Below are 14,303 nucleotides of genomic sequence, written 5' to 3' on the forward strand. Positions count from 1 at the left end.
CTTTCTTTTCTGAATGTTTATCTCCATTCAGAGGGCCTCTCTCTCAAACAAATCTCTCTGCTCACCTCCCTGAGCGCTTGTGACATAACTGCACATTTCACCCTCCAAGCACATCTGGATTTCTGCTCTGCTCCAAAAAGACCGTTTCACCCCTCAAAGCAGCTTAAACCAAACTGTTTAAATCAGTGAATTGCATCAGAAATGAAAAACACTGGACGAGTCAATGCCAGTATGCTTACGTGCAAAATTTCAAATTCAGTACGGTCCAGTCTCACGGGAACAGAGCATAATGGGTTTCATTTGTGGGCTACGTCAACTGACCCAAATAAGTCTAAAGTTTCTTGAGGGGGTAGTGTGAGCTTGGCCAAAAGGGGTCAGTTTAGGTTGTGGAGTCTCTTGTGGTGAGATAAAGCAGAGTAGAGCAAGGCTGTAGATAAGGACACAGCACAGGAGTCAACTGGATTGATTAAAGCTGGTTATCCTACCTCAGTCTGGTGACCTGACCCTTGTGTTGTTTAGGAAGGAAACAGCAAAGTAGATTGTAGATTTAACATGATTTATGTCCCCAGACAAAATACCTTCAACCAAATGTGTACGCAATGGCACTGGACTGGGCTGTTAGACTGCATTGCCATAATTTTCGTACCATTCAGATGTAAACCCATGTGAAAAAGACTTGTGATCCATTTTATTGAATCTGCACTTGTAGTGCACTTTAAATGTTAAAAGTATATTTTTAAAACCCTATACTTAAGTGTATGAAAGTGATATTAATGAAATAAAAGGCTATATTTAAAGAGAGTACACTTTCATAAATGTTTCTAAACACTTTGTAATATTTGTAAGATATTTATTTTAAATCATTGTAGTAATACTCTTTTGTCATTTTAAGTACACATATTGAGGCTTGGCAAAATTCACATGTACTTTAATTTTAACTGTAGTGTGTAATTCAATATTACAATTAAGATATTTGAAATGTACTAAATTGCAAAATCATTAGAAATGTGAAAAAATATTTAATACACAACATACAATTGAACAGAAATTACATTAAAGTAAATGCTTGTCAGTACGCCAACCATATTTCAAAGACAATGGAGTAATAATTTTAGTAATTATGAAATTATATATAAATATGTACTTATGTCACCCCCCCCCCAAAAAAAATTAAAATTAAAAATTAAAAAATTAAATAAAATAACACTAAAGTTCAGATGATTCCATTTAATATGAATTCCGCACTTAAGTATATTATTATTTTCTTTATGTTATTTCCGTAATAAGTAATATTTTTATTACTAAAGTGGTTAAATGCTAAAGTACACCTCTTTTACAGAAGGAAATGTACATTAGATTTCATGATGGTCAGGTGGACATGATAGATATTCTCAATGGTCATTTTAATTATTTTCCCCCTGATTTATATAAGTTATGGCCATTGTTATATGTTTTTCCTCAGTTTGTCTTTTTCCATAAGAAATCAAAGTCTAAATTTTCGTATGATGATGTAAAGAGTTCATTAAAAACAGCAGGCTGGGGAAAATAAGCAGTATTTAGAATGATTTACACATGTGATAAGCAACATTTTTACTTACCTACAGTGACCTTTCACCTTTTGCCTTCTGAAGTAATAAATCTGTATGCGATCCAACATGCCTGGGGCTACAAGCTCCTCTCTTTCACTGTGACACAAAACATTTAACTCATGATTTTTCTGTTCTTTTATGAGAATAGAGAGATATCACACCAACGTCATGGGGCCTCATGAGGAGGACAGTAAAGAAACTTCTTTTCTTTCAGAAAGACTGTCATCTATTTATTTCACTGCACCAAAAAAGTTAGCCAATAAGAGGCCAGTGTCTAATCATTAATGGCTTTAAACCAGACTGCATTCTCTCAATAAGGAAACATGGTGTGGCCCCCTCAGAGCAGAAACATGGATCCTGCCTAGAAATCCCTTACTCCTTTCTCGAAAAAGATGATGGTGAAAATAGTGAAAAAGCATATATACAGCGAACTACAGAAAGTTCTGGGCGGCGATTCTCAAAAGTATTGTGAGCTAAGTTGATCATAGAGACCTTTGGTGCCAATGGTTCAATAATCTAGGCTTACAGTCACATTTGTATAGAGTTTTATTCATTTATGTTGTCAGACAATTATATTGTAATATGATTATAAAATAAACAAATGAGGACACAAAATCATGATGTCTTAGCACACTTCTGCATATAGGGCATGAGACAAGATGTTTGTGATGAATAAAACAGCACTGGTCCTAAAACAGAGCCTTGAGGGACTCCATACTTTACACTTATGTTTTCTAACATTTTATTGGTTAAGGAAAAAAAATAAGTTAGATTTAAACCTGGTAGTGCATGAACTGATATCAACTTGATATCCAGCTCTTTGAGAGACCGTGTTTTTGCAACACAAATGTTGAGCAACAGCCATTGCGAAGGTTAAACCTAAAGCTAAAATCAACATATTGTAAAAATCAAGATTTGGTATTTTAAACTAATGAGGTTATATTCAGTTCAGTACTATTACTAATTACTATGCTTAGTCAACTTCTTAAATTAAGCACACTAATCTGTATTGAAATGGCATGTGCAAGAGGAAAAAGAAGCTCACGTTCATTATTTTACAGATTTTTTTAAATCAAGCCATCAGACATTTTAGATGCAAAAGGATAAGGATAATTACTAGTGAGAAAATTATTTTAAAGGTTTAAAATAAATGTTCAGCTGCTGTCTTGCTCCTGGTCTGTCTGCTCATCTGAAAATGTTGCATTTTCTACTTAAACTAATAGTCTAACACATTATGCCAGTCTAGCTGATCCCTCACATCCTTATTATAAGGAATAGGGAGAGATGTCTGGCTCCAGGTCTATTTACCTCATAGGGCAGCAGAGCAGAGCGACAGAGAGAGAGAGAGACAGGTCTGGCTGCTCTCTTTGCCAAGTGTTCTTATGATGAGAAAACCATTCTCACATCCCCCATAGTCTGTGTAACGCACTTACATAGGCACATAATGGTATCATACACATATACACTGGCCCCAAAAAGTATTTGGACACTTTTGGACAGGATAAGTCACACAAAATGTATGAATGTCATTGCTTTAAATACAAAATATCAATTTAAGTGGCATCAGCAAACAAATTATATGATTTTTTTTTCTTTTGATGGTGGGTCCTTCTGCCATTATTGGGAAATTTGACAGTGCCAAATTTGAGGCCAGATGGTACTGTCATATAGCAGACTTGAGAGAGATGGATAAGTGATAACAGTACTTTGAGCAAATTCCTAACACAGGTGAGTAATGATAACACAGCGATGATCAAGGCAAGCATTAAACTTCAGTTCTTAGGATTGGCAAGTGAGTAAATCCACACACACACACACACACACCTTTTAGTTGCCATTTAGCTGGCTGAATAGTAGTCTTTGTCTTACAGGTCTTGAGGAAATGCCTTTAGAAGAGGAACAGATGCAGGAACAATGAGACCCCTGATGATGTACAGGTGATGGCTGAGTGAGGAACAGGATGGATGCTGGGAAATGTAGTGCTAAGGTGACTGGGATGGTGATGGGAGTTTGTGACAGGTACACTGCATACATAGGTGTAATTTGCGGGTGGGACGTGTCCCCACCACTTTTTGCCAGGGTCGATATTGTCCCCACCACTTATTGAAACATCTCACAGCACGGATGTATACTAATACAAAAGAAACATCTCTAGTTGATTAGCAATTCATTCGTTTATGTTAAATAATAGGCAATCTGGCGCTGGGGTGTGTTGTTTTTGAAATCATGTTCAGTGCTCATTGCCGCTGTTGTTCTGCAACTGTGTTCGCTTCAATCTATCGCTTCTCTATTCGTTCTGGTGAAATCACAAAACAAAAAACACATAAACGTGTCCCTGATCTTGATATACAACCACTGATGAACATTCTTGGTTTTATATGAGGGCGGATTAGCACCCAGAAACTCTGGCACGCTGAACAAAAGCTCTACCACTAGTCCATCAGGACAATCTAACATTGAATGCGGATCCACATATTTATTGACTAATGTAAATACTCTCAAGACTAACAATATATTGTATTATATTAGATGTAAGGATGAAACTATCATATTAAACATGAGGTCTATGTCAATAAATTCTGCGAATTTATTATTGTGATAATACAATTACAATACACCACCCCACCACACACATTCCTGTCCCACCCACTTGTTAAAACAAAGTTACGCCACTGACTGCATATATTCCATTATTCCATTATTTAGACCTGAATGAGTTCAGGACGAATAAAAGCCAGCAACCTGCATTCACCTCTTAAATGCAATGAAACTGAAAATTTCTGTAATAATTCACCATAATTCCAATGAGACTAGACTGTTGCTATATAAAAATACTGACAGACACTCAGCTCGAATACCACTTACTCGAAGCTGTTCCCAAAAAATTAGGGGTTGACCTATGCCCCGCCCCGACCCCCATATATATAATCTCACCTTTACCACATGGCCTCTGCTGATTCTGCAGCCAATGAGATTGCTTGCTGAACATTTAAATAGTCTTGTTCAATACTTGCTGTAGGCTGGCCCTCTACCTCCCCAGCTCCACCTGCCTACATCTGCTAGGGAACTTATGTATGTCTATTTATGCAGCAGCAGTAGCATATTTTACATGCTCACAGCAACATGTCTTTGTATCTAATGGCAGTAAGTCCATACTTGCTCTGCAGCAGCAGCAAGCATAGCAGATCTTCTAATTTTGGCAAAGAGAAAAAGAGTAAGATTTCTTGTGCAAGAGTGATACACTGAAAAAAGATTTTGCTGTAGCAACAATTATCACTCAGAAATTGCTAGTAAATTTCACAATCAATTACAAAGAAACAGCAAGTAACACATTGAATTAAATGGCAAATTTAAAGTAGTAAAATAGCATTTTCTTGTAAAACATAGTCCAATAATCTTTGAGACATAAATAAACTTTGAAAAAGCATTTGTTTTACAGTGTATAGGAGTATAAGCTTGAGCAACACAGCTGTAGAATTGTGTGAAGAGAAGAAGAAAGCACTAAAGAAATGGTGGCAGGGTTTGAAAGGGAATAAAAGTTGAGAAAGAGAGAATGGAAGAGTGGAAAAAGAAACAAAAGAAAAAAGGACATGCACCCTGCTTTACTATAGTACTCTACTCTGACCCAGTTGTAAAGCTGATATGAAGTTGGCCTCATGCAGTAATTACAGTCATTATGAAATACAATCACATATTCCTCATAAGGATAAAATGCTCCTATTTTTCTCTGTCAGTGAGGAGGTGAAAAGGGGCAGATCATCTTTCATAGACAGACCCGAGATGATGTAAGCTGTAGAGAGTTGGAACATGTCCTTTGGTCATGGATGAACATTTCCAGCAATTGCTAGAGGGACGCGACAACAAAGCCAGGACTATCACACACATACACTGACATGAGCAGACGCACGCACACACACACATAATCAGAACAAGGTGTTTCTGCTGGCCTTCAGCACTGCGAGAAAGCCAAGCTTGAAGACTCAGAAGATTTATAATAAAACCCCCTCGTCCTCCCCCTTCTCCTTACACTGCTTTCTCAATCTCTCTCTTTCTCTGCTCCACATCTGTTTCTGGCCCCTCACATCAGGCCCAGGAGACAACAATATATAGGTCAACGTGCACAGCTGAAACTATGACCACACTCACTTATTATCCGATAGAAGGACATTAAACAGACATGCATGGCATCAAGCAGAGAGTTACGAAACACACTATAGTTAATCTTCATCATGAGATATGTCATCTCTTCAAACGATTGGTGAGATCATGCTGGACTACTGCTGAATGGAAAAAATATATATATATTTTCAAATAAATAGGTTAGACTGACCTCTGCTGGCAAATCTGATGAAGTACATAAAATCACAAAAGAGGGGTTTAAAGGATTAGTTCACTTTCAAATTAATATTTCCTAATAATTTACTCACCTCCATGTCATCCAAGATGTTCATGTCTTTCTTTCTTCAGTAGAAATTAAGGTTTTTAAAGAAAACATTCCAGGATTATTATCCTTACAGTGGACTTCAATGGACTCCAAACGGTTGAAGGTAAAAATTAGAGTTTCAAAAATTACAGTTGCAGTTTCAAAGAGCTCTACACGATCCCAGATGAGGAAGAAGGGTCTTATCTAGCGAAATGATGAAATCCATGAACTTCCATGAAAGTCGCCATGAAATGGAAGCCGTAATAGTCTTTTCATCCCTATTGTAATGTATATCCGAGTGAAACGGCTTCTCGAACAAGAACACAAATGTAGGACGGGACTTGATTTTGTCTATCAGGAGCTGATTGGATGATTGGAAAGTGTGGTTTGCTACTGCTGTGATGTCATGTGAGTAACAGGTTGCCCCACCCTCATGCCAGTAAACATGTCATCAGAGAAGAGATGTCACTGCAAGAGGGAGGGGGAGTTATTTAGATTAAAGAATACAATGGCACATGAAAAAAAAATAATAATGTGCAGGGGTAAAAAAATAAGAATTGTTCATTTTGGTTTCATAGCGACTTTAAAAAATGAATCACAAGGACTAGCCACCCTGGGTCACATGACCATAGACGATGAAATTACTTCCTTGAAGTGACCACTGCATGTACCCTTCACTAACGGGCTTGTGGAAGGGCCCTTCATGAAGGGATTCAGTTGTTCACTTACATTTGGAACAACCCTACAAATGGCGTTTGTAGGGTTGTTCCAAATGAAAGTTTTAAGTTTACTCCCAGAGTAAACTTAAAGGGTATAAAAATGCCCTTTGGAATAAGATGGTTTCATTGTCTAATTTTCACTCTTCACATCACTAAACAATAGTGGTGCAACGGATCATCATTGATCCGTGATCCGTTCGGATCAATATCTTCGGTTCGGCACACACGTGATCCGCGGATTGATTTATGAAAAAAAAAGTTGTGCGCATATTCAGTCCACACACAGCGTGGTCATGGCGAGCAGAGGAACGGAGGAGCTTGAATGCCCCGCGTCATTTAAATCCCCTGTATGGGAGCACTGTGGCACAAGAAAGCCATATCACAGTGGAAACACATCAAGCATGGCCACGCATTTGAAGCGACATCACACCGGTGTTTCACTGACAGGAGTGAAAACGAAGGCTGCTCAACAACCGCTTATCACCGCGGCATTTAAGCAGCCCCTTGTTGCACAATCAGACCGGGCTAAAGCCATCACAAACGCTATCGGTGTGTTTATAGGTGCAGACATGAGGCCATATTCGGTTGTGCAAAACGAGGGCTTTAAACACATGCTGAAAGTGCTTAAGCCACGTTACAACATCCCGTCGCGCACCCACTTCAGCGAAAAGATTGTGCCAGATCTTTATGAGCAGGAGAAGAAAAAAGTTGTGGATGAACTATCCCGAGCATCCTCTGTTGCGCTCACGACAGACGGGTGGACGTCCAGGGGAACGGAGAGCTATGTGACGATAACCGCCCACTTCATCACATTTTATATATTTTTTTATATATTTTAATTTAATAATTTAAAAGTGTTAATAAACAAAAAGACAAAACTTATGTTTATTTGTCTTGTCTTTTTTTTTGCTGATCCGAAAAATGATCCGATCCGTGACTCTGATCCGAGAAACGATCCGAACCGTGAGTTTTTTGATCCGTTGCACCCCTACTAAACAACACAACGCTACAAGAGTATATACAGAGAAGGCAGCCAAAGGCCCTGTCCCAAATGGCACCCTAAACACTCACGGTCTTCCTTCCTACATGTGGCACATCATTTGGGGGGTGACCGGCACCATAAAACAGTTTCAATGTTAGTCCCACTCATTTGTATGGTCTGCTTCATCAGAATTATCAACACACACACTGGATGCCCTTCCTGAATCAATCCAGCACTGGGACACACTCACAATCCTACAGCCAATTTAGCATGTCCATTCCCTCTAACATACATGTATTTGGACTGTGTGGGGAAACCAGAAGAAACCGTACCTGACAAAAGGTGAACATGCCAGCTGGGGTTTGAACCAGGGACCCTCTTGCTATGAGGCAACAGTGCTGTCCACCCACTGAGCCACCGTGCCGCCCTGGCTTTTCCAACACTGTAAAACCGAACAGTGAAATTAATTAAATGAAATTAGTTTGTTTCGCTCAAATAATAATGAAAGTTCATTGTACTTAATAGAAAAAAGTTGTGTGAACTCAAAATTTCATTGTAGTAAGCTGAACTTAATATGATTGAGTTGCAGAAGATCTTTAATCCCCAGCATGCTTCACGTCAGACAGTAAAAATAAATGTTGAAATTAAGCATTATTTTGTGTGTTTTTGCACAAGATTAACATAAGTTAGTGTTTAATGTTGTTACATTGGGATTTACAGGGGGTTTTGTTATGTTAGTTTTGTAGGGTTACCATTGTGGTGAAGAGTAGAGGATGGGCTGCAAAACTTTTAAGGCCACATATACTGTACTGAATGTTGTACGATTATATACATGCAAGTTTATAATGACAGTCTGTTTGATGGTTATAATAGCATGTGTTATTTGCTATCTAATATTTAACCAAGATCTGAATGTGATGTTTTATGTAACTGAACTGTATGATGAGTGGAGCGAGGCTGAGAACTGGGAGCGAAGGGATGCCGGTGATGTGATTGTTAATGAGTGACACCTGTGCACCACACTGGCCTTGCTCCGCTTCCACAGCTCTCGGCCCCACCCCACTTATCACAAAAATTTAAGTTTCATGTCTATCCTTGTATCATTCAACTGGTCGAAGTTGATATGGGATTTAGAAAGTAATTAGTAATAAGTAATGCAGTACTTTTTAGAGAGAGTAATTAGTACAGCAATCTAATTACACTGTTAAAGATGTAATTAGAAGCTAGTAATTCATTATTTTTTTAGAGTAACTTACCCAACACTGGTCCTGCTCTACATTTTTTCTTGTTCAAGAAGCCATTTAACTCAGACATTTATCACAATAGGGAAGAAAAGACTATCACAGGTTCCGTTTCATGTCGACTTTAATGTCATACATACTTTATTTCTCAGGACAAAACATCAGTGAGTTTACAGTTGCAGAAGAAGCATCAAAGAGAGCAAATGAGTCCAAACTCAAAAGTTTTGTTCCATCTCAAAACTCAATTTTTGGATATTTCTCTTTGGCCAATCGCACAAAGTCTTCAGCACTGTCCAAAGACACCAGGCGATCCTAGAAAAATAATAAAATGTTTTTTCAAACTGACTGAACTGCTTGTAAAACTGTGACAACCTTGATCAAGCAAAATATAATAATGTAGATAACTCCACTGTTTACATGACATGTTTATAATGATGAGTCCATGCAATGTACATACTTGAGGCTAAAGATCAGGACTGTCATTTTAATTTACCATGACGAAGATGTATCTTTTGTTGTTGCTGAGCCCACGGGGAAAGAGGCTTGTCTCCTCTGACACAATGTGCAGCAGTTCTCTGGCCTTCTCCACATTTTCCCAGTCACTCCGGATAGTTTGTCTGTTCACTGTCAGTAAGGAGTCCACCTCCTTCTGGTAACCTGGATCAACAACATACTTATACATTTACATGAATGCACTTCTTCAGTCACCAAGGCATGCTTACTCTCCACACAGCCATTACATGGGCAAATAAGGGTCACGTTTGACCTGGTATGCTATTGCTATTATCCGCTGCATTGTGCATTGTACATTTAAGATGAAAAAATTAACAGTTTTAAACACAAAATAAACATTGTTCTCACCCTGACAAGAGCTGGAAAAGTACGCAAGAAAATTTAATAAGACAGAGAAATATTAAAATAGAGAATAAATATTATATATATATATTTATACAACAGTTCTGTCTGGTTCTCGAACCTGATTGGCTGATAGCCATGCGATATTTCAGTGATAACAGCACTCCTACTGCCTTTTCACTGTTTGTATCACTCCGCTTGAAGTGACCGTCATGGCGGCCGATCAAATCAACCGTAATTTTTACAAATACTACTTCTTGTACCACGAACTGTAGTTTTAATAATTTTTAGGCGAGAATGTAGTTGTTTAGACCTGAAATATGTGACTCATATTTAATAACAGAGCCCATTTTACAATTTGTTTTGACGTTTTCGGAGATGCGAGCTCGAGTGCGTCAGCGGCCGTTCAGTGCTTCTGTAACCGCAGAGAACAGCTTCATCTCGGCCAGTGCCTCGGGGATTTGCCGCTGGCTCTTATAGTGGTTAAACATGAGACATAATTCAATTTGAGTACATAGAACGGGCAATCTTTGGTCTTATTAATCTATTATTTTATATCTATTAGAGCAAGTCGATTTGTGCTATATTAAATTTGATAATAAACGTTACGTTACATCCTTATATAGCACATTGACTACAACTAGATGGGACATATCAGACTCTTCTCCGCTTCAAATACGTAAAACATTAATGTGTTTCAATGAAGCGACTCAACGTTCCTTCGTTACTAGTTCTAAAGTAACATTTTAGAGTTAGCAACGGAGGCTTGGTTCAACTGACAACTTGAGTTTTGAAATGTTCCTTCGTTACTAGTTCTGAAGTGACGTTTTAGAATTAGTAACGTAGGCTTGGTCCAACTGTAAAATTGAGATTTGAATCCGTGGCGGAAGGAAGTAGTGCTGCACAAAAGAGGGTTTTAAAGACACTCCGTTGTTGTTCTTATTTATTTACACACTCATGCCGTCGAACTGTTGTATAAACGCAATATCACACTCGTAGCCGTGCGATATGGCTGTATATCAGCACGCTGTGATTGCCTGCGGCCTCGTGCCTACGGACGAATCACAGCGTGCTGATATACAGCCATATCGCACGGCTACGAGTGTGATATTGCTCATATATATATTATATATAACCACCCAGTGGTTTGAGGTTAATAAGTCTGAATCCCTTCTGCTCTCCCAGGCTTATATGTTCTTATATGATCAAAACTACCGACCTCAAAACATGCAATGACATTGCTGCCAATGTGTGGTTCAGATACCTCTTGGATTTCATCAATTTGTGTTCCAAACATAACCGTCTTATGCTTACGGATTTGGGACGACATGAGGGTGAGTACTTACTTAATGACAGAAATTTCATTTTTGGGTGAACTAACCCTTTAATATAAAATAAATATAGTCCACCTCACCCAGCTGAAGCAAGATCTTCTTCCAACGTGTCCCAACTTCTTTATGAGCACATCTCAGAGTGTGGATATCATAGTTCAGCTTCTCCCATTCCTAACACACACACACACAGAGGTTTGTTTTGCTATCTTAGTGAGGACATAGGCGTCATGGTTTTTATACTGTACAAACTGTATATTCTATCCCCCTATACTAACCCTACTCCTAAGCCCATCACACAAAACATTCTGCATTTTTACATTTTTAATAAAACATTTAGTATGTTTTTAAAGCTATTTTAAATATGAGGACATGTTTACGTCATAATACCAGTGTAATACTTTCTGCAAATAAACATAATTCTGTATGATTTATAAGCTGTTTACCTCATGGGGACCAAAAAAGTCCCCACAAGTTCAGAAATGACTGGTTTTACTATTGTTGTGGGGACATTTAGGGTACCAGGACTACAGAGACAAATATGTTTTTTATATCACTATCCACATCTAGTCTACGAAATTAATGCCAAAACTACAGAAATTGAGAAAAATAGGAAGAGACATAGAGAATGCTCTGAAGAGCTTTGTGAATGTGGATTTGCGTGGTAGAACATCACTATTGAGTTACCGTCGATTGACTCTAACAAGTCATAAGCGCATTATAGACCATGTGCTCTTCCAACTTTTTTTCTGTACATGAGAAAAGTTAAAGCTTACTGATCCTGTATGAAGTGGAGACTGACATACAGGAAACTAACATGCATTGGATTATATTTATAAAAACAAACAAACAAAAAAAAACAGAACCAAAGATTAAAGTCACTATGAAATCAAAGTGAACAATTCTTATTTTTCTTAATCAAAATAACTTCCCCTCCCTCTTGCAGTGACATCTCTTCTCTGATGACATGTTTACTGGCGTGAGGGTGGGGTCAGCCTGTCACTCACATGACATCAAAGGAATAGCAAACCACAACCATTCAGTCTATTCCCAATGAACAAAGTCAAGTCCCGTTGTACATTTTCTCTTGTTGAAGAAGCCGTTTCATTTGGATATACGTCACGTAGGACAGAAAATACAACTTCTATTTCATGCCGACTGTGTAAGAATTTCTGCTGTGATCATGTGATTGTGGTTTACAGTTAAAATGATTAAAGATCAGTGCCCTCCCCTCACCTTAGGTTTGTGTCTGAAGTGAACTCTTCATCACTTGTCTTTCTGGTACAGTTGAGTGAACTGAATTCAATTTGAGAAAATTGGCAAATTACATCGGCCTAAATTCCAATGTATTTACTCCTAGCCAAACTCCAATACAAAAAAAGTCACATCTGCTCTAAAGCACGAAGCAGTAAGTATGTAAGGACTAATTGATTTTGTATTGGTTTGTGCACAGAATTATAAGAGAATCTGAAAATGTGTGAGCTGATGTAGGACAGCAGTGTTTGAACGCATGCATTTGAAATGTAACATGTAATGTATAGAGTGGGCTCCTGTCTGAATATAAGAGGCAGCTGTGTGCTCATTGACTATTAAACTAAAAAAAATACGACCAAAATTACACACAAACTCCCCTACATTATAAATGGCAAACTTGACATTTCCCAGAATTAATTGCAATAATTGTGTAGGCTGTCATTCATATGCCCATATTTAACTGTGACTTAGATAGCTGCAGTAAAATACATTCACTAGCTTGTTTTCACATTTTGTTCATACTGCATCTCAAAAAGCATGTCTATTTGTTCCTCACCTCAGTATCTTTGTCCACTTTGTTCCTCATTTTAATGAACGAGTTTAATTCAGCATCTGATTCCCCCTCAGTAGTGGAGATGGAGGTTTGAGTGCTGCTCCATCTCCTCCCCTCCTTCTCAGCTCCAAATCTGCTGTCCTGCAGCTCTTGACCCACTGCTGTCTCACTGCCACTGGATGTCCTGCATTAAAAGACTTTATTAAACTACAATTCACAAACACATCTGTATTAAGTTCTGTTAAAAATTATATTGATGAATTTTTCATGTTTACAAATATATGAGAATAATTATTCTTATAATTGTTATTTATAAATTTATAAATGTATAAATATATTTTATACACACATTATATATATATATATATATATATATATATATATATATATATATATATATATATATATATATATATATATACAGTAATAATTATTATTATTTTTAAATACAAAAAAAAATACCCACCGCTTGTGGTATCTATATATATATATTTTTCTTTTTTCGTAACAAATTATTTAGATAAAAACAACAACAACAACAACATTTGGTAATTTACCTTAAAATGCAATCTTTCTCCTCAGTAGTTTCATGAATAGGACAGCAGCCAGAATAAAAGGCGCCCATTTAGACCAAAAACAAAATTCTGCCTAAAATTGGCTAAAATTCAGTGCATCATCATACTCATACTCATTGTTAGAATTCCTTGTAGCTTATAGTAGAGCCGACATCCTCCATGTACTAGGACAGAAATTTGTGCTGCTGAAGTTATTTCTCACAGATGGTGTCCTTAACTTGATAATGGGCGACTCTGGTCATGTGTCTTTGGGACTAACCACAGGCAAGGCAGTTAGGTCTAGCAGATTAAAAAAAACTGCAAACAACTGTGGCTGACTTATTTAAAATGTATATATTTATGTCTATATACGTAGAAATGACATACTGTACTACATGTGAGCCACATCTGTGTAGAATTCAAGGGACTTTTAGACAACAACAGTCAGTAATGGTTTTGAAGACACAGTTGTTGGTGGTGGGAGAGACTCAGTGAATTTACACCAGGATTTGTCAGTTTGAATACAGTTTAATATGAATCAGCCTCATGCACGTCATACGGTGATACAGAATGTTAAGTTAATAGTGCAGTATGGCTCATTACTGCTCTGGCTCCAGGGTTGAGACTATGGCCTGAGTAGACCTGTAGGGGGTTGGGCTGGTCACGAGGGGGCGCAACTGTTCCTTATTAGATTCAGCACTGGACTGTCTGTTGGAGCCAAGGCTGTTTTTCCTACAGTACACATACATAAAATGAGAAAGTAAAATCTTGGCTAAGAGTCAATGCCACTTGAGTGCATTGC

General features: G+C 37.8%; 2 protein-coding genes across 3 annotated transcripts in view; both read right to left on the minus strand.

Moving 5' to 3' along the window:
* Positions 1 to 9,068: 9,068 nt before the first annotated feature.
* LOC137036167 (melanoregulin-like) lies at positions 9,069 to 13,622 on the minus strand. The gene is made up of 5 exons (XM_067410205.1): positions 13,505 to 13,622; positions 12,951 to 13,131; positions 11,224 to 11,314; positions 9,448 to 9,611; positions 9,069 to 9,266 (listed from the first exon to the last, which is right to left on the minus strand). The coding sequence occupies exons 1-5, from the start codon at positions 13,570 to 13,572 to the stop codon at positions 9,189 to 9,191; spliced, it is 582 nt and encodes a 193-aa protein (XP_067266306.1). The 5' UTR covers positions 13,573 to 13,622; the 3' UTR covers positions 9,069 to 9,188.
* A 367-nt stretch (positions 13,623 to 13,989) lies between these two features.
* cfap65 (cilia and flagella associated protein 65) overlaps positions 13,990 to 14,303 on the minus strand; it is a 30,686-nt gene continuing 30,372 nt past the window's right edge. For both annotated transcript variants that reach the window (XM_067410203.1, XM_067410202.1), the window contains exon 33: positions 13,990 to 14,233. In XM_067410203.1, the coding sequence (XP_067266304.1) occupies positions 14,101 to 14,233 (133 nt within the window). In that variant the 3' untranslated portion in view covers positions 13,990 to 14,100. The remainder of the gene's footprint in view (positions 14,234 to 14,303) is intronic.

This window comes from Chanodichthys erythropterus, chromosome 14 (genome assembly GCF_024489055.1).
Source record: "Chanodichthys erythropterus isolate Z2021 chromosome 14, ASM2448905v1, whole genome shotgun sequence".
NCBI classification, from domain to species: domain Eukaryota; kingdom Metazoa; phylum Chordata; class Actinopteri; order Cypriniformes; family Xenocyprididae; genus Chanodichthys; species Chanodichthys erythropterus.

What these genes read in the sequence shown, in the direction of transcription:
- LOC137036167 (XM_067410205.1), bottom strand. Translation starts at nt 13,572, where the DNA reads ATGGGCGCCTTTTATTCTGGCTGCTGTCCTATTCATGAAACTACTGAG. An exon ending in AAGTGGACAAAGATACTGAG is followed by an intron (nt 11,315 to 12,950) that starts GTGAGGAACAAA and finishes TGTGTGTGTTAG; the next exon opens with GAATGGGAGAAGCTGAACTA. An exon ending in GAAGATCTTGCTTCAGCTGG is followed by an intron (nt 9,612 to 11,223) that starts GTGAGGTGGACT and finishes TTGTTGATCCAG; the next exon opens with GTTACCAGAAGGAGGTGGAC.